Raw genomic sequence first — 20239 nt, 5'->3', positions numbered from 1 at the left:
GCAACTTTAGCTGATTATTCAGAAGTCAGGGTTCAAGTTTTTATTGCTGGGGTTTCTATTAACAAGCCTGCATCTTGGGCAAACTGAAAGGTGATGTCCTGTTCCAGACTACTGGTGCACAACAGTCTGGCTCCACGAGGTGCGCTCCTGAGAAAGGTGCCTGTGATGGGCTGAGCGGGCAATAAAAGCTGATCCGATCAAAAAAGCCAGTCTCTCCAAATTTCCATTCACCAAATGTAAAAATAAAAGACTGAGTTCTGGTAATTTCCCCCTAAAAGAGGAGGGGACAGAAATCCTGGAATTCATTAAAGACCTCTGCTGAGGTAGATCTAAAAAGGCTCTGTACATAAAAGATTTTTTATTTTTTTAACTTTAAAAAAAAGTCAACAACAAACATACATATTGTCCTGGGTGGGAACAAGGAGGACCACTGTGGAAGACGATATGCATCTTTGAAAGTGAGGAACTGCAACACTCCCTTTTGAAGCTAAAACTATCTGGAAAAGTGATCAAACCATCAGGGGGGACCTCTATGATTTAGAACACAGCATTTGTACCAAAACCTGTCCCTGACATGCAGAAAGAATGACCAGATGCGTGGGGGACCATTTGATCAGGCTATAATGAATTTTAGCTTCTCTAGGAATTGCTCAAGAACCACACAGCAAAGACATCATTTCTTTCCCCCCGCTTCCATCCAGCTCCTCGCCGTCCTACAGCTGGTCCCGCCACGTTGCCGAGTCCTCACCGCACTGCCCGCGCCCAAGCCTCGAGAGGCTGAACAACAGAAATGGTCTTCCCACGGTGCCAAGCATTCGGGAGTGCCGCCCAGTCCCCAGCTTCACGGAGCTTCCCCCGGGTCCCTTTCAACCACTGCTTAGCAGGGAGCCGGAGTCCCCAGAGAGCGAGTACTTCCACTGGGCACTGGCACCAGGCGACACAGGCGTTTTGCTTGTTGCCCATGAAAGCCGAGACCCACGCAGCCAGACCAGAGTAAGACCCCAGATGACAGATCCGACACAGAAACAACCAACCGTGTCATGGTTTTACATTGCACAACATAAAGCAGCTGGAAACGGGTTTTAGCCAGGAACAGGAGGCCCAACGGGCGGATTTTTGGGCAGCCCAAAGTGAATATTCAACACCTGAGCGCACGCAAGGGTTTGCTGAAAGTGACCTTAATAATGTGGTTGTCTGCCACTTGAAAGCAGAAGCAAAAAATGTGTATAGCGAGGGCAATTCTTCATATATGGTTAAAGAGGCTGTCCTTTGTAACCTGTGCATAACCTAAGTAGTATGCTTTGGAAAAATCAAAACAAAAATGAACACACACCCAGCGCCTGCAAAATCTGAACCAGCGAGTACAATTTTGAGACAGACAATTTGGCACAGACACATTTCTACCGATAAATAAAAATGTGGTTTTGAAGGCAGCAGTATACTGCACTTCACTGGAGAATTTGCTTTCATTCCCCCACAAAATAGTCCATCAATGTGTTAGCTCAATACTAACCGTTTTTTTTATTACTAGATGAACATGTTTTCTGTTCGGATGAGATACGGCTGACAGATCATTTTTCCCTTGCAGTCAAATCAATCTCATCCAAACTATTAACGCAACAGAGTTCCAAGACAGAGTTGCCACTGGATGTTAAGTCAATTCCCACTGACTTAACTGAGGACAAAACTCAGCCCTTAAGCAACAGAAGAAATGTTAAGTAGTACAGCTACTGAGTACAGAGCTTATTTTATCTCTTCGAGAAATAGGCATAAAGCAATATAACAGGAGATCAAGCAACTTATGTAATGTTCACGTTACTTTCATCAACATTTTCACTATGAGCTCCTATACCACAAACCTATTTTCACAAGTACGGTAACTGGATCAAAATAAAGACATACTCTGTTTCCAGGAAAAATATGCATACTACATAGAACAGTAAGCTTTTAAAGCAAGTCATCTTCAAACACAAAAGTGTCCCTCAGACAGATTTTATGACTCCTATTTTAATATGAGCTTGTTTTGTAAACCAGTGAAGTGGCTGGCAAATGCTTCTGCATTATTTTATCTAGAATAAATAATGACAGCAATCTCCCATTTTTCATTTATATTACCAAATTCCATAAAATTTCACAATTAAAACTCAAGTTCGTGCACTTATTCAGGTTACTGTTTATCTATCAGCCCGTCTCTGTGTCAACATAGACTACAGCCAAATGTCCCAACACCCTCAGTTTTAATTGGCCTTAATGGAGTTCACTGAAGAAGAGTGAAGTCTCGCTTTGTAATCACATATGTTCATTTCAATAGCATAAATGAAGCAGACATAACCAAAACTTGCAAATATTTTACTACAATAAGTATCCTAAGTCTAAAATTATGATCCAAAAAAATTTCAAACTGCCACAGCTACTCATACACATAAGAATTAAAATGCAATGTCATTTATATAAGCAACAACTGGAAAAATAACTTTAGAATTACCCAGTTTCTTACTAGTCTGTTAACTTCTCTGTTCAACAGAAACTTGACAGCTCCAGCCAGGGCAGACTTCAACAATCTCCCTCAGGCAGTCCTCCTTAGGAATATTTTTATCTCAATTACACTTCTACAGGCTTGTGATGCACTGACAAGCTTTCCTCACAGACATGTCACTGGTGCATCAATAGATATTACATTTTATTACTAGCTATATTAAAAAAATAAAAATCAAAACCCATCAATCCATAGGCCAGTCTACATACAGATGCACTACTCCCTCTCGCAAAGTTGCAGTACTGTATGTCTACTAAAGACCCACTTCTTCCTAAATGAATGTGAGAAAACTGACATGAAGATACTATGTGCAGGTTTTATTTCACCGAGAATTAGCAACTTCTCTGAAAAAAACACCACAAACTCAGGAAAGCAAAACCCTCTAATGTGAACTATAGATGTGATATAATATCTTAAGATAAGTATGACACACTGAATACAGATATTAAACAGCTAAATAATATGACGATATGCAATATTGTTAAAACATAATAGGCCAGAGATTGCTTACCTGGCTGAAAGGTAAATAACCAATAACGGACACAAATTTTTTCTTGAAAAGTCAGGATGAAAATAATGTAAATAATTGAGACAATTTTGCATGATCATGCAAATAGCAGAATTTGTTAGCTTGTATTGTTCTTCCAGAAATAACATCTACATTTAACTGCAGGAATTAATTTAGATCACAAGTGGTGAGAATAGCTTCTCTTACAAAAAACAAAACCACGGGGTGGGTGGTGACACCCTACAACATGGAAGCAACATAGTCCTTCCTACAAGAAAACATGATCAAGCTTATAATTCTCTATCAGTTGTCATTTAAAACAAAAATTGACTACACAACAAATTATTAGAACCACTGACAATAGATTACGCTTGTTAACCAAACCTAGCCCTTTGGGTAAAACCAGGGGCAGATGTCAACTGAAGACAACAGAAATTGCCTGGTCTTATAATTAAGCTGATTTTGGCTCTTCCTGTAATGGCTAGTTTTGATTCTGCAAGAAGCAAAGCATGAATAACATAGGTATCTTGACTTTGTATACTTGTATTGTGTATACTTCAAGGCAGGCAACATTTTGTGTGCTATCACAACAGTTGTTTTATATATGTTATATATATATATATATATTTCTATGCCTATTACCAAAAGTGTAATTTTATTAGTCTTCTCCAAATAGCAGTTTTAACTAAATCATATACTAGCATTTAACATTATTTTGTTGTGATTGATTATAAGATATATGAAAATTGAACTGAACTTGAATATTCAAATTTGTTACATTTAATTTTTGGTTAAATTTACTGTCTAATGATACAAGTATCCTTAAAATTCAGTTACCACGTACTATGTTCTCACACCCATTTTTAAAACCATATACATACAGTTGTATTATATGCAAACATATATTCTCACTGCCCTCTGCACCATTTTGTATTCCCTCTCCTTGGAGTTCAAAAGAAGTCTTATAAAGGAGGTGCATCTTTTTTTCATTTATTATGTGGAACTATATACAGGCACATTAACAGAACACATCAACATTTCTCCAATACATTAGTTAAAAATCTTACATTTTGTGCCACGTGCACAAAGGATGAGAAACAGTCATTGGCATCTCACCAGCATCCCTTGGGAACAGCAGGTAGGCACAGGAGTCTCTTCTCCTTCCTCTGAAGCAGGAGGAAATACGGAAAAGCATGGCTGGGAGAGAACCAACCCTTAGGGGCAAAAGGAAGGGCAAAGTGGCATTGCTGGGTGGGGTGGGAGGGGAAGCAATGAGAACAAATGAGATCTCCCAACTTTCAGCTTTCAAAATCAGGACCTTCAAATAAAAGAAAAAAAGCCATAAAAAATGGCAGTCTCCACCTTCCTCCCGTAGCCAACTCGAGAAAATGCCATCCAGCCTGCCTCCCCTAGTGCCAAGTCTCAAAGGTATCGACACAGGGACACGGCTTGTCAGCCGAGGGGAGCGCCTGGCGGAACGCGCTTAGCTGCCGTCACAAAGGAGGCTGAAGACAGACCAAGGGACCAGTCGACAAGATGGGCACAACCCAGCAGTCCTGCTTCCCTGAAAGCAACAGCGACCTCGACATCCGGCTTGCACGGCGCAATAACATCCACGCAGGCTAAAAAGCTGACACCTCCTTCAGCGGGAGAAGTGCTGTTTCTCATCAGCCTCTCTGATGGTACCCCATGAAAGTCACACCAATTAAGTTTACATTCAATTTCTGGGAAGTCTGAACGAGGGATATACAGTAAAAGCTGAGACAAACTAGCAGGGTAAAAAAAAAAAAAAAAAAAAGAATCACAAGCTGTTAAGTCTTTCCCGTACACTTTTCCATGTATCCCCAAAATTTCCAGCTGGACAGCTGCTTGAGAACGAGCCCTTTGAAAGGCGACACGTACAGAGTGCTAACTATGGTGAGCGTTTCCCATCTCAGTGAATCAAGAACGTTTCTCCTCCTGGATGCAAAACAAGCCAAAAATTATTACACACTGTCCCATTATCTCTTCTGTTATAGAGAAAGGCCATTGGGAAACGGTGTACGTATCGCCAAGATCCCTTTGAGTCAGCTGTGAGTTTCTTACATGCCAAATGTAATTAAAATAGAAAGTATACGAGTTGACAGTAACAACTGAACCAAAAGCTTGGTGCTGTGGCTTTACTTTAAATCAGAGGCAAGATAGGATTCTGAATGTTTTGGGGCTTAATATGTATGTTAGAGAAAACGTACCAAAGACAACAAATAAAAAAAGACAAAAATTATTTCTAAAAATCCTCTTCTGTACGTAGAAAACAATAGATGCATCAGATACGGAAACAACACTTAATAGGATGTCTGCAACTTATGTTTCATTCTTAATAGGCATACAAAAAGCTTTATTACACTATTTTTACACTTTACAATAAAACTATATTTATAACTTCAGAACATATACTAACTCATGTGGTAAAAATTTTGGGGAAAAAAACCAGAAAATTAGTTATTGAACTGAATGCATAAGTATTTTTATTTTAAACGTGTCTTTGGTACTTCTTGTAAGGTACACTATACTATTTTCCTTGTAGTAGCCAATACGAAAACCATAACATACTTCACTACTTTAACATCCATTAATTCTTGTGGAAGTTTACATTAACAAATGTCAACGCTTCTACCATCCTCCATCACAAAAACAAAATTTCGCAAAACGTACAAAAGGATCCCTAATGCATTGGAGCATTGATGGGAAGCTTGGGTCGGCCTGGCTACTGCCGATTTATAAATAAAAAAATAAATAAAATAAAAAAAATATTTTTTAAAACTTCACAAAACACCAAAAAGCTAATTAAACCCCAGTTACCTCTTGCCTCCATTGTAATGGACTGTTGAAAAAAACATACCTCCAGTACATCTCAGTAAAGTGGCCCTAAATATAATTTTTCCTCAGGTTCAAATCCTGACTTCATTAAGGTGAATGCCACCATGCCATTCATCTTATTAGAAGTATCGAGAGATCCTGAGAGGGACTGCAGCCTGGGTGGAGAATTCAGCCTTATAAGTTGCAGCACATCAACATAATGCATTTGGTATTCCTGCATAAACGTGCCAGGAAACACAAAACAGATGAAAAAAACGAAGACGCTACTTCATGATAAAGGAAAAATACTTTCATCAGCTGCTGTGGGTCCCTGCCCTGGACATAGTTCCCTACTGTACAGTCGACACCATGACCCACCTGAAACAATCCAGGGCTCTGTAGCGCGTCATTAATGGAGGTTCTTCCACATCCCACCTATGGGACCTGCTGCACCCCATGGCAGGATACAAGGCAGTGCTACTGTAGCTATGATGGTCCAAAGAGATGAAACTCAAAGTTTTCAAGGAAAGTAACTACCTTCTTAGACCAACCTTACAGAAAACAGTCTAACAAACTTTCAGACACACAGTCTAAGCCATGGCATTTCACCAGGTGGAAGAGACACTAAACAACACACAGCAGTGCGTGAAAGCAAAACCAAAAGATCTGTGCGAGAACAAGTCATCCATATTTAACTGAATGTCATGTTGGAACAAAATACCACAAGGAATTACGATATGCATATCATTGTTTTAATTACAGTTACTACCTTAGCAGCAGCTAAATACAGCGAGTGGTTTGATCTGCAGTCAAAACGCACTCACAAAAGTTTCTGCTGGAAATCGCCTACCTAGAGCTGCAGAGGGCTCGGCACAGGGTAATTCATCTCCCATTTGCATCTCAGTTTCCATCTGGTTCCCTGGCTTCCCCTGGCAGATAACCCATGTGATGCCTATGACTTCTCTAAGCACTCATCCAACCTTAAGCACAGATACCTGTGGCTCTTCAGACAAACAGGCAGGAAAACTAAATCCAAAACCGATTATGAAGAGGGGAGTAAGGAAAGGTGCAGTGTGAGTTTGGCAGTACCCTGGGGGGCAAGAAGTGCCGGCAGCTCCGTCACTGCAGGAGCAAGTCTCACGCGTGCTCCTTTCCAGTGGACAGCCAGCTGTAGAAAGGGTTTCTCTTGATACCAGAACCGCCATAAAGAACTAAAAGGAATCAGAATTTACTAGCACATGAGAATGGGGATGTTAACTTTTTTCTTTAGCACATGTAAGTGGATTCAAAATCTTACCTAGATCTTTGCTGATTTCTGCGATACATCATTTGCTCATTGGAAGGAGAGGAGAAGAGAAAAGAATTTGTCCACTGATAAGATATGGGACATTTTAGGTCAATGAAGCCAAGACAGAGTATGTGACTAGAACCAAGGGTCAAATAAATTTTCTTCTATAAAAGTACATAGTTTTAACTGAGTATTACTATTTATGTTAATTTTTGTTCATTTTTTTCAACAAAATCTGAGCTTGTTCGTATTTAGGAAAGACAAACAAAAGGTTTACATTTATAATCAAGTTTTTCTAAATAATTCAGGAAACCTTTGACTTCCTATGCAACCTTGGGCCTAGAATGACTAGATCAATGAATCAGCAAAAATACATTATATGTGATGGAATGCTGTACCATATTCCAAATAAATCTAACAGACACTTTTTTAAACTCTCAAAAAATAGCCAGGAACATTTTAATTTTGTCCAAGTTGAAAAAATTGTTATAACTTTAGCTGGCTTTACATGTCGTTGATTTAAATCACCATAGAATATCTTGCATTTGACTTTCACATTTTAGTTAGCCCCCTTAAGATATCCATGAACACATTTACTGATCAAGGAGGCATCTCTGCATTTGGCTCTCTTCCATAATTGCAAAAGGGAGCCTTTGTTATAAATTCTCTTTACCCAAGCTTCACTTCTGTAGACACACTGACTGTGATCTATCAGTGCTACAGTTCGTACGTAATTCAGCTTCTTCCAACGTAAAGGTATTATGAATGAAAACATTCAAAAGACCTGAACTGGGTTTCTGTATTTTCACCTGTACTTCATGTGTGAAAGGGTTTCATCCTCAAGAATGCAGATAAAGGACTGAAACAGAAGGAAACCCCTCTCCTACACTCTCTACTCTCCACCGCTCCTTCAATTCAAGGATCAAAGGATCTACAAACTGTAAAAAAATAATATTTTCATGATGGACAAAGATTTTTCTCTCTCCTTCCCCTTCCAAATAACTCCAGAAAACTCTGTAACTAAAGCCAAGTAAAGGACTTTCTTCAAACAAGAATCCTCAGTCAAATCTAGACTCATTTATCACCTGCAGTTCTCACTCAGGCCATGATTAAAGTTCAACACACTGAAGAAACAACCTCAGAAAGAAACCAGAAGTTTGAGGAACACAAAAGTAAAAAACTATGCGGTTAAATGCAAGATTTGCACTGAGTTAGGCTGTGTTATAAGGATACTTATGTTTACACTGCAATCTAGAGTTTTTGCAATCCATTCAAATTATACATAGCTTTGGGGGGAAAAAAAAATACACTTTTTGCTCAGGTTTTGTTTTAACATTTAACTAATTTTCAACTTATTAAATAAATGGGGATATTAGTACACCTGTTTCTCCTAGCTTTCCAAGATCTCTTTAGCTTCTAGCAGCCTCCGGGATAGGAAATGTTTTAATTTGGGGATAATGTAAATTACTGAAGAGACGTTCGGTGCTTGTCAAACTTCAGCTAATGGTACATGATTTTGCTGATATTATTACAAACTACATCGACACCAGTTTCACATGCCCGCTGTATTTTGTAACAAATAGCTTATTATCTTTGACTTTACATTTCTTGAAATTACACTGATAAGGAACTGTATATGCAACTGCAACCATCATGTTCGTCAGCATCTTTAGCCATCCATCAGATTGAACAATTAATAACGTATTCAGCTATGACAAGAAGAAACCAGTCTCTAAAGACTGAGAAATTATTGCGGTAATCTAAATCCAGTCTTATCCTGAGGCTTCTTAGGGCTGGGTGGGGGGGAATATCAGATGCTCTTGCAAGCTGCTGGTTTTTTTCACACCCCAGTCCGGCAAGAAAGAACCTGCAATCACAAGGTCACTGAATGTAAGATTTCATGATACTCTTGTGTTAGTGATGACAACTACAGAAACTGGGGCAAAAATCCAACTGCCTTCATTAATGTGCCTGCAAAGCATGTGAGCACATGAATACAAGTGAGCCATAGCCCAAGTACACAGGAGTAAATCAGTCAGCTCTGCACTCCATTACTTATTCACCTATAAATATTATCTCTAAAGTAACTGGAAATATTCCCACTGAGTTCAATAGCCTCTAGATCAGGTTTAACACGCAGATTAATGTGGCATTTCCCAGTGTAGAGAAAAAAGAAAAGAGAAAAAAAAGGCACTCGCACAATCTGTACACGCAACTTTAAAGGTCCTATGTAGCTACTTCTACAGGCATCTACGCTTCAGTGATACTTCCTTAGGTAACCAGGTGAGCATGTGCACACATGGGTTTAAAGATAAGCATGTGTACAAGTGTTCCACCAGTTCAATAATGAGAATCCAGATACGTTAGGTAAATTCCGTTTTCTTCTTCTGTGCTTGTATACATTCATTTTCATCAAATACAGTTGGTCAATGCATTTACAGCCATACTGAGCTTTGAAATTCATTCACTTTCCAAAATAGCCAAATTGCATTTGTTTTTCAGGCATGCTGCAAGACATGAGTTTTTGAAATAGCATTTAGGGAGGTCTGAGGAACAAAGGAACTGCGACACTGGATGATATCCAAGGTCCTGTCTCTGACAGCAGTCACCACCAGCTGCTTCACAGAAAGAAACAAGAATCTGCAGTAGGTAGATGAGGATAATCTTGCCACACATTAGGGTTCATCGTGGTTTCCAGCTACTAAAGACTAGCTTGAACTCTGAAGCCCGAGGTATATATCCACTTGAAAACATTATCATTATTAATTATCAGAGCTCCAGACACCCCTGCTATCTATGTAAGTGTCATGTCATATATCCGAATACTGCCTCAGTGGAATCCTTCAGCAGACTTCAATGTAAAAAAAGCTGTATAAAAAAACCTCAGGTATCTCGTTGTCTCAGTTCTGAATTTGCCACTTCAGAATTTAACAGACTAACAGGAGTAGGAACAATCTTCTTTATCTTCCTGTATAATTTCTTAAATCGTACATGTTTATCATGTCCCTTCTCTTTCATCTTCTCTTTTCTAACTTGAGCAACATTTTACCCTGTTTTGACTAAACAGTTTTTCCAATAAACTAACCTTTGTGGAATAAAACACTTATCCACATGAATCTGGTTCCTCAGCTATTTATAGGCTTGATTATTATTTTTTTGTCTGAGGATTTGTTGTCAGTTTGTGTTGGTTTTGGGTTGTTTTTTTTTTTTTAAATAATTTCTTTTCCAGGCATGAAAGATTAATCTGTATTAGTTTTCAGAACATAATGCCATTGCAGCATATCAGTAACACCAAAATAAGGATTTCAGAATTTAGTCCTGAATCAATCATCTTGAATAGCTGCATAGTTAGAGAAAGACTGAGCAGTTTATATGATGACAAAAGGACAAGATGATGGACAGATCAAAGATCCTGATACTAAAATGAAGATGATCACAAAAGGATGGGTAACATACCTTCATCATGATGCTGGCAGTTTTGCACAGAAACACACTATGCTCTTCGTCAGAAAAGGGCTAAGTGGGTTGCCTGAACACAAAATACCTAATTTATCATTTTGCCTATATGTATATACACATTTACAAGGCATGAAATGGATAATTGTAAGTATGGAAACAGTTGTCAAGTAGTGGAACTTAACCTGCCTGCAAAGAAAACTGAAGTAAGAGCACAATTGTAAGAGTAATGTTGAGTAAAGGGGAAAAGTAAGTACAAGTATAAATGAAGATGTATGCAAATTTGTGATAAATATAAGGACATTTTACCAGATGGAGAAATTGGGCAGTTCATCATCATGTTCTTACACCCGCAGAGTTGTTCTAAAACTACTCTTCATGAAAGCAAATATAATTGGCTGTGCAAGTAAACATTTAAATAAATCCTGACATTATATAAGACCCATCTGAAATTATTTTCCTTACTTATCTGAGTGCATCATCTGGCAACATAGAGAAGCTCTGCCTCTTGGCCACCCTTTCTAAAATCGCTATTCTCTATTCAAAATTCTTTGTACTTTATTGGGGAAGTGGAAAAATGTTAAAGGTCTTTAGTGATACAATATCCATGACAGCAAGAACATACCTAATTAGCACCTTTTAAAATATCAGACACCAATAAAATTGATTAATTTTTGTTTAATAACAATTAGAGTTATTACTAGGAACGCGTTTAACCGCCACTACCAGCATGAGAATAACGTAGCCGATCTGCACAGCTCTTTAGATACATCCCTCTCAGCTGATGCCCATGCCCCCTCACTTCTTCCAAGAGCTGGTATCTAAGCTCCACTATACAGTTTACAATATCCAAGGAACACAATGTGGCTGGAGAGGTACTGGCACCTTTCAAATGTAGCAATGTATCACTGTCATTTAATTTTTGTAGGAAAAAGGATGAAATTCATCAGGACAGCAAGACAGATGATTTCTAATGCAGATTTAAATGCACTGAAAATAAGTTTTAAAATAAACACCTTTCCTTTGCATTTTTGTTTCCTGATTTTGTTGATTATTCCCTGATCAGAGTTCCAATACTTATACTCTTTCATGTAATATTAAAAGTTTTATATTTTGTCAATGATATATGAGAATATCAAGCTAGAAACCGCTGAAAGTTTGAATCCTGATAAGATGTGCCATTATAGTGACAGTCCTGGCACAGCTGAACTTATTTTGCTGAGTAACAACAACTTTAGGCATGATTTATGGCTATTTTGAAATTAAAACTCCCACATAATTTAAGCAAAATCATAACTTTAAGTGTTTCCTGCAACAGAAATTGTTGCTAAGAATGTTCACGTGTTTTAAATTACTAATTAAATTCTTACTAAGGAATCTGGTTCTGCAATATAATTTATAACTATCAAAATCGATTAAAAAAAATCAAAATTAGTTCCTAGTCAATTATTGATAGACTTTATCTCAATAAAGTACATACAACAAACAAGCTGGTTAAATACACACTGCATATCCTATTAGGCATCATATTTCACACACCTCAAGAAAAAAATCAGGAGCTATTTTAGAACAAAATTGATTTTTTGGCATTTTGGTCTTGACAATTTCTGGTTTAAAATATTGAAAGGAAAACCCACAAACCTACATTTTGGAGCATGATAGCTCTGTAAGAGCTATCTGATTGTGTTCAAATATTCACAAATACTTGATGCTCACATATTTATAGTCACTCTAAATTTGCACTCGCAGACCATTACTCAAGCAAAATTCCCAGTAAAAGTTATCGGAGAGTATCCGTACGAGCAGGACCTGCCTCTGAAGCAGCCTGCGAGAGCAACCACTCCCACGGGTTGCGCACTGACACTCTACATGTGCCCACAGCACAGCCTCCACCTTCGCACTCCCCAGCTCAACTTGTTCTGGTGCGTTGCCATTTGTACAAGCTTTACGCTTCAGGTACTTCCAGTACTCTTATTTCTACTGTTCAGCAAGGACAGTCTTTGCATCAGATCTTGATATTTAGGTATGTGAGTCCAACAGAGATAGAAGGTTCGTGTATGTGTTCTGTCTCAATATTTATAGCTGGATATTTCAAGGCTTGACATGCAGTGTTTAACAGGTCACTGGCAGCCCGCTAAGCACTCCAGTGCAAGGCCTCTGATAACACGCTGGTCATGCACAGCCCACCCGTCCTTCTCCTCCTCCTCATTTCCACCTGTGGGCAGAGGTGCCCAGTTTCTTTGCTACAGAACTATTAAAGCAGTAGAGGACAATCTTACAGAAAGCCTGATGATGAGCTAGAAGTTATATTTGGAGGGAATAACTGCTAATTGTGAGAAAGAGAAGGAAAAAACAGAGAGGACTAGGCGACTGGCCAGGCAGCACAAGGAAAAGCTGAAAAGCAAGTAGAAAATGTATTCAGTCGGGAAAGGAAATCCAGAAGCTAGGAAACTTGTCATAGGAACAATGAAAGAGGTTGACAGGGAAAGAAGTAGAGGATGAGCAGCAGACACAAGACTGAACATGCATTAAAACACATTAACATATTAGCCCTTAGCTTTTTCTTAGCCAAGAAAACTATCCTGAGAAGAGACAAATATAAGGAAGAAATTTTTTTACAGTGAGAGTGGTGAAACACCAGAACAGGTTGCCCAGAGAGGTGGCAGAAGCCCCATCCCTGGAAACATTCAAGGTCAGGTTGGACAGGGCTTTCAGCAACCTGATCTAGTTGAAGATGTCCCTGGTCATTGCAGAGGGTTGGACTGGATGACCTTTAAAGGTCCCTTCCAATCCAAACTATTCTATGATTCTATGACAAAAATACCCAAAGACTTCTCTAGTGACACTTCCAGTTGCTATAGACCTGCAGGGATGTAGTAGGGAGGTGAACAAAGGTTGGTTGTGGTCAAGAACAGGAGGAACTGTCTTCAATACCGACTGGAACAAAGCAGATCACTAAAGGTGGCTGAGAAAAGTCTGAAAAACACTACGAAAGACTGTCCATCCTACAAAAGCTTTGAAAGACCAAAGCTTAGTTTTGCTCTGCATACTCTTAGAATCATCTTTCTTTCAGATATATCTAAAAAAAAAAAAAAAAAGGGAATGTTGTATAACCATAACATTTTTCATGAGTCTACAGCTAGGCCATAAAAATCTATTTCAGTTTAAGGATAAAACACATTTTCTAAACAAAGAATAGAGATTTCTCCCCTTGTTTAGTTTATTCACTGTTATAAAATTTGGAGTACTGTAATGCATGAAGGAAAGAAAAAAAAAGTCTGTTTTCCTCCATAAGGTTCCCTGCGCCTGTGAAAACCAGAAGTTGACTCTTCCATTTTACAGCCCTTCTGTCAATACCATGCACCGCAGACATGAGTGTTTCCCTCCAGAAAGAAGTGAATGGAATTATGTCATAAGCCTATCAACCCTTTTTTCCAGAGGGGCAATAAGAATGACATAAGGCAGACATCCAGGTGTGGTGAATATTTCTGAGCTTGCCTGGGGGACCTGACTCCAAGCTCAATTAGATTTGTCAATTAGGCTTGTTTTGCAGTGATGTAATACTGCTCCTTGCAGGTCACTCATTTGACACACCGGAAATATATTCAGAAACAGACCCCTATGGAAAGTGGTCTGGACATGAAATTGAGCCTTTGGTATGGAAGGATATTCACAAAGTTAGAACATCAGCTGTATTCACTGAATATATTTTTCCCAGACTTTTGCTATTGAATTAATATTTTCAATGAAGCAGAGGAGAAAAAGAACATTATATTCACACAAATCTCTTTCAAAGTTGTTGAGAAACTACATTAAAGGACATCAATGGTGGAGAAATCTGAAAAAAAGTATGACTTAAAAACTAAATTTTTCAGTAGTCTGATTTATCCTGTAAGTTTATCCACAGCATAATGGAGGCCATTTGGGACAGAGTATTCAGAAAAATCTGTTTCTGCTGCCTACACTATGCGTTTACTACAGGAATAATCACAGTTCTGTCAATCTGGCAAGTGATATTATCAGTACAACCTCTATATTAGTACAAACTGTACAATATATCTTTCAGAATTTACTGCATGACTGAAATATAGAGATGAAATATCTCAATTATCTAAGTCATGCAACAGATTCAAAATATATAATCAGAGGCTTTAAGAATTTTTGTATTACCAGACTGCACAATTAGTGTGCTTACAGCTGAAAACACACGCCCCAGAATACAAGATACAAACTAAAAAAAAAACAACCTAGCAGTATAGAAGGCTGCTGCTACAACATCAATAAACAAAAGTTAGATTGCAGTTACAGATGACACCTTATAATAATTATACCTAACATTTACCATCAACTTTTCATGTTCAGACACTTTACAAATAAAATACATAACTAGATTTCACACCTGAGGTGGGAAACACTAATATCCCTGTTACAGACAATCCGAATTTTTTTCATTATTATTTACAAAGGTGCAAAGAAATCAAATTAGTTCCTTAGATTCTCACAGGAGTGAGAAACAGACACAATGAGGAGGGTCTTTCTTACTTTTCTCTTATTCTCAAGCAGGCACACATACGTATAGAATTTGTTCTTAGTCAAACAACAGCAAGCTAACCAACTTCCAAGTTATGAAGCTGTAAATCTAATCATTTGTCTTTATTGTTGTTCTTTTGACATTCGTATCTAGCTTTACTGGGGAAAAAAAAAAATGTTTCTGTTCCAAGGCAAGCAACTCATGCATAATTTTAAGGAAAAAAAAAATATTAAGTGGTTTGTGAAAAAAAAAAAAAGTCATTCTAACTACAGTGAGAATGTAAGAGTTCCAGTAGTTTTCCTGGGGAAAAGTTTCCCCAGTGCAAGAGAGAATTTCTGGTGCAAAGATGACCAAGGCCTGCAACAGGGGAAAAAAAAAAATAGATGAAGGAATTAAACTTTAAGTCTATTCCCTAAACCTTTAATTTTTATTCATTTTTTTTTTTTTTAGGAAGTGAAATACCTCACAGAAGAAATGTTATCAAGGTCTTATCTGCAGAGGCTGGAGCAGTCCTCATGACGTGGATACGCAACAAAGTTAAGACTTGTTGCCTAGTCTCCCATGGTTCACAGTATTTTAATTGGAAGATCACACCAGAGTATATCTTTTTTTGGTTTGGGGCTTTTTTGTTTTATTTTAGAGAAACATAACAAAAGCCTTCAAAAATCCTTTAATATCAACTACGTGCAGACTATGAACAAGGGATGAGAAACTCACAGGATGGGAAATTCTTTTCCTACCCATCTCACTCTGTATGAGTGAGATTCACACTTCAATTGTGCATTCCCGTATCTGTTTCTCAACAGATATCCTTAATACATTACAAGCTGCAGTAAGAATGGAAAAAATAAAAGCTTCGTGAACCCACAGAGAAATATAGATGCATGCTGCTATCCAAAAAGCTTCATAGTGCCCACTTAAGTCCAATTAGGCATTTTGTTTTTTGGAGTAATACCCAATTCATACAAATGCTGAACTATGTTCTTAGATTCTTTAAAAACTGTCATTGCGATGCGTATGGCATTCCCAGTTTCACATCTGCTGGCAAATTAGACCTTGAGGATGAACTAAGAATGCCTTACATTTGAACTTCACAATGGTAAACAGAGGGCAATATCCTGCAGAGAGACACGAGGAAATATCTGAGACATCAGAAGCACAGAAACTGCGTTACATCACATCCCGCTGTTGCAGCGTGCCAGGACACTCGTTACAAGGAGAAGTAGCATGACCCAAAATTCATACATAGGTTAAAGGTCTGCAGACAAAGACACAGGAAACCACACAGCTCATCAAGTTCTTCTGCACAATGCCAATAGCTTCCTTACCAACACTCATCTCCTCAGCACCGTCACAACATTTCTCCAGACTCTTCTCTTCCCTGGATCCCTTACTCCAGGGCTCCCAAGGTGCTGGCTTCACTGCCGAGACTGAACTCTGGGGTTGTTGCATAAAATAACTGCTGTTTTAGATGCAATTGGAAACATCAGTTCCAGAAACAACTCCTAATCCTACTGTGCATCTGTCAGACTTCCGTAGATTTTTCGCAAAGCTGGAAATACTGTAAGCAAATGTACTTTTCAACCTCTGTAGCATCCTGCACTACACCGCTTCTGGGAATTTTAAGTCATAGGAACAGTGTGATTCTAGGCACCCTCACTAAAGTGATCCCTTCCTTATGAAAATGTTAAAATACACACAGAATACCCATAAATAATCCCACAGAATACCTATAAGTAATGTCTCAGAGGCTGTCTCATTCTGTTTCTGGTAAATGTCTCCAGCTCTTCCACAAAAGGGAAAAAAAAGGGAAAAAGGGACCTACCAAAAGAAGTTGGATTCAACAGAGTTAGGACTGTGTGTCTTCAGAGTAATCTGTATAGAATTATAACTATACCTAAAAATAGATGAGGCCTCATGTACTGTGCTTTCTGTCACAAGATCACAAATGTTTTCTCATATGGTCTATGGAATAAAAACTAAGCAGCAAACAATAGTCCCTGGAGAAAAACAGAATGCAAATAACTTAAAATACAGGTGAATCCATCTTGCATCAGCATATTTAGGGGATCTTAGTTGTGGTTGGTTTCAAAGCATTTTATTTGCTGACAAATTGTGGTAGGTCAAATTATTCTAGCACGTCTGTAAAATCTGCATGGAGCTCACTGAAGTTTTTGAAGTATGTCACTAGGTAAAACCCTGACTTTGGGCGTTCCCCCATTATGCTAAGTTGCAGAAGTTCACTTATATCGCAAACCTAACTGTTACCAGCCTGAACATTTAAAAAAAAAAAAAGAGCACTTTTACAGCCTCAGCTGTAGGCCCTCCAGATGCTGTAAAAGCAGGTGTTAATTATATCAAAGATACAAAGTTTGCATACACTGAACACAATCTCAGCAAGGATTATCTCGTTTTATCCTGATACCTCATGCATAGAGCGACCACACAAATTTGAGTGTGAACAGGTCGCACCCCTGAGCGCAAAGCCTGGCTTTGCCCTTCAGGCCCTTGCTGCGGAAACCATCCTAATGGCAGATATCAGCAGAATTACTCATGGGTGTCCAAAACCCACCCCAGACAGTAAGACCTGACCTAGGGAGAACACACATTTGGGTTTTGCTGCTAAAAGAGGCTGAGCACCCGTTGCCCTCATCACCTTTGATCAGGTATCAGTACTTCACAGGCTAAGATTAACAGAGCCTTTAGGGAAGGTTTATCAGGAAAAGTAACTGGGAAATACTGCTGGAGAATCAGTTTTGTTGATACATAGAACTTTCTAATTTTTATTAAAAATGATTGGTACATGATACACACCCAGTGTGCAGCAGTGACATACATTTTCATTTCTGAAGAACTACCCAAACACAAAAAAGAAAATAATGACTGGGCTATTTACTGAACAGAAAACCTCAAAGTGATTGCTTTTAAGACTAACAGGAACTACACACAACCGACTCTTCATGCATCTACCTGTCTCTCATCAAAGCGGTATCTAAGCACCTTGTGAAGAAGCAGCAGCAGCAAGAACTTCCGTAAAATATTTCAATGGGCCAAACTTTCCAAACAAATGTTTCTTTCTCCAAACAAAACAAAATGATGGCAGAGAATCGTCAACACTAATCATATTGTCTTTCTCTCATGCATAATCTTAAAACACTTAGTATCATGAATTATAACTTTTCATTATTCCCACTATGAAACAAGTAGTACTAAAATAATCCCACAGCAGAGTAAATACACATATATGAAATGATGCACATGAATCCTCATATTTACAGACCAGGAGAGTTCATGTTAACTATGACCAGGTATTTATAGATGTATTTATTTGTGAGTGCTAATTGGGAAAAAATATTTTTTTGTTTTCAGTTGCTTCTGCTGTTTGAACTTGAGCATTCCTCAGTTGTAAGCAAGTAAGACCTAACAATTCACACTTAGGAACAAAATATTTTTGTGATTAGAAAAACATAGTGTCTGCATATTTGGCATATATGTTCACCACATTCTCCTTAATAAATTAAACAAAACCACACAGATGCAGTGAACACAACCTTTGGCTGAACTAGTTTTCAGAATATAAAATAACTAATTAATGCAAAGGAGGCTGCTGAAAACTTGAGCACTTATTTAACAAATAGAGCTGTTGGGAATGGACCACCACTGTTCTTAACACATTTTGGGGGAAATAAGCCTCATCCAGACACACTTCTCCGCTGAAATACCAGGGAACCCGGCTCCTGAGGTCAGTTCTGGCTGCTGCTAACTTTGACGGACGAAGAATTGTACCTGGCATTAAGGAGGCTGAGGTCCTCGGTGGGTACGCCAGACGTTCTCGAACGGCACTCCTTTGCTCCGCCAGGTGAGCGGGGGCCAGAGCCCCGCTCTTCCCGCAGGGCTTAGAAAGTGGTCGGTCAGGCGCGGAGCGCGCAGCGGGGCCCGCAGTACACGCGGGAAAAGGCCACACCGCACCACGCACTAGCTGGGTTATGCGTGGGCTCGCACGGCTGAAAGCGTCACCCTCCCGCACCTCGCCCTCCCCTCCCGCTCGGGAAGGGCACTTATCACATACAGACCCCCGCGGGCGACGGCCGGGCTACAGGTGGAGACGGAGGGCGGAAGGCGAGAGGGAGGGAGGGAGGGAGCGAGCCCGCGGCAGGCGGCACCCGCTGCCGCCGCGGGGGCGGGCAGAGCCCCGGGAGGAGCCGCCACCCTCCGGCGCCGCCTGCGGGTCCCGGCCCGGTCACTCCGCGCTCCCGGCTTGTGCTGCGGGGCACCGTCCCGCCTCGAAACCTTTGAGCCCGGCCGAAACGCCCTCCGCAACTTCCGCCTCCCCGGCACGCCGCCGCCGGCGACGCGGAGCCCAGCGGAGCGGAGGAGGCCGGTCCGGCCCTGCCCGCCACCGCGCCCCTCGCCCACCTCCGCCGGAGGCGCTAAGGGAGGAAGTCCCGCGGAAGCAGGTCCCGGGCACCTTCCCCAGGTGAGGAAGCCGGGCGCAGGGCTCCGGCTCCGCTTCGCCGGTGCTGCCCCGGGAGGGAGCAGGTGAGGCCGGGACTCCCCCTCACGCACAGCGCCGCAAATAAAGCCGAGACAAAGTCACCATCTGGGGAGGGGGTGGGGAGCTGCATTAGACGTGGAAGTCACTTACCGGCTTTGCAAGGATCCTTATAATCTATCGCCTCAGCTTTATCCTCTTCAGTGAAATCGTAAGTGTAGTCATAATCAAGGCCAGAGCAGGGGGAAGGCTTCCCGCAGACGGTCCACCCGGCCAGCCACAGTGCCATCCTCCAGCAAAGCATTTTCATCCTCTCTCGAGCAGAGGTGTGGGTGGGCAGGGTGCAGATGAATTAGGCGGACGGCTCAGCTGTCCCCACCGGTTTGGGAAAGGAGGGTAAGGGATGAGGGAACCACAGGTTGGAGGGGGGAGTGTTTGTTTTTCGGGCTTTTTTTCCCGTTCCTCACCTGGAGGCTTCTCCGAGAGACGGTGCTCTCTAGGCAGCCCCAGTCAGACGGGTGCAACTCGGGGCGAGGAGCATGAGCGCCGCTGCCCCTCCTGCCCCCCGCCCGCCACCTCGCCGGGGAGAA

The 20239-nt window shown here is 40.3% G+C and overlaps 1 protein-coding gene across 1 annotated transcript in view; it reads right to left on the bottom strand.

The window, feature by feature from the left end:
- The window catches only part of TLL1 (tolloid like 1), a 136107-nt gene extending 116133 nt beyond the window's left edge, over positions 1-19974 (bottom strand). The window contains exon 1 of the mRNA XM_081999576.1: positions 19803-19974. Within this exon, the coding sequence (XP_081855702.1) occupies positions 19803-19959 (157 nt within the window). The 5' untranslated portion in view covers positions 19960-19974. The remainder of the gene's footprint in view (positions 1-19802) is intronic.
- Positions 19975-20239: the final 265 nt, after the last annotated feature.

The sequence above is a fragment of the Phaethon aethereus genome, assembly GCF_964289735.1.
Source record: "Phaethon aethereus genome assembly, chromosome: 4".
NCBI classification, from domain to species: Eukaryota; Metazoa; Chordata; class Aves; order Phaethontiformes; family Phaethontidae; genus Phaethon; species Phaethon aethereus.
This window is presented reverse-complemented; position numbering and strand designations above follow the sequence as displayed.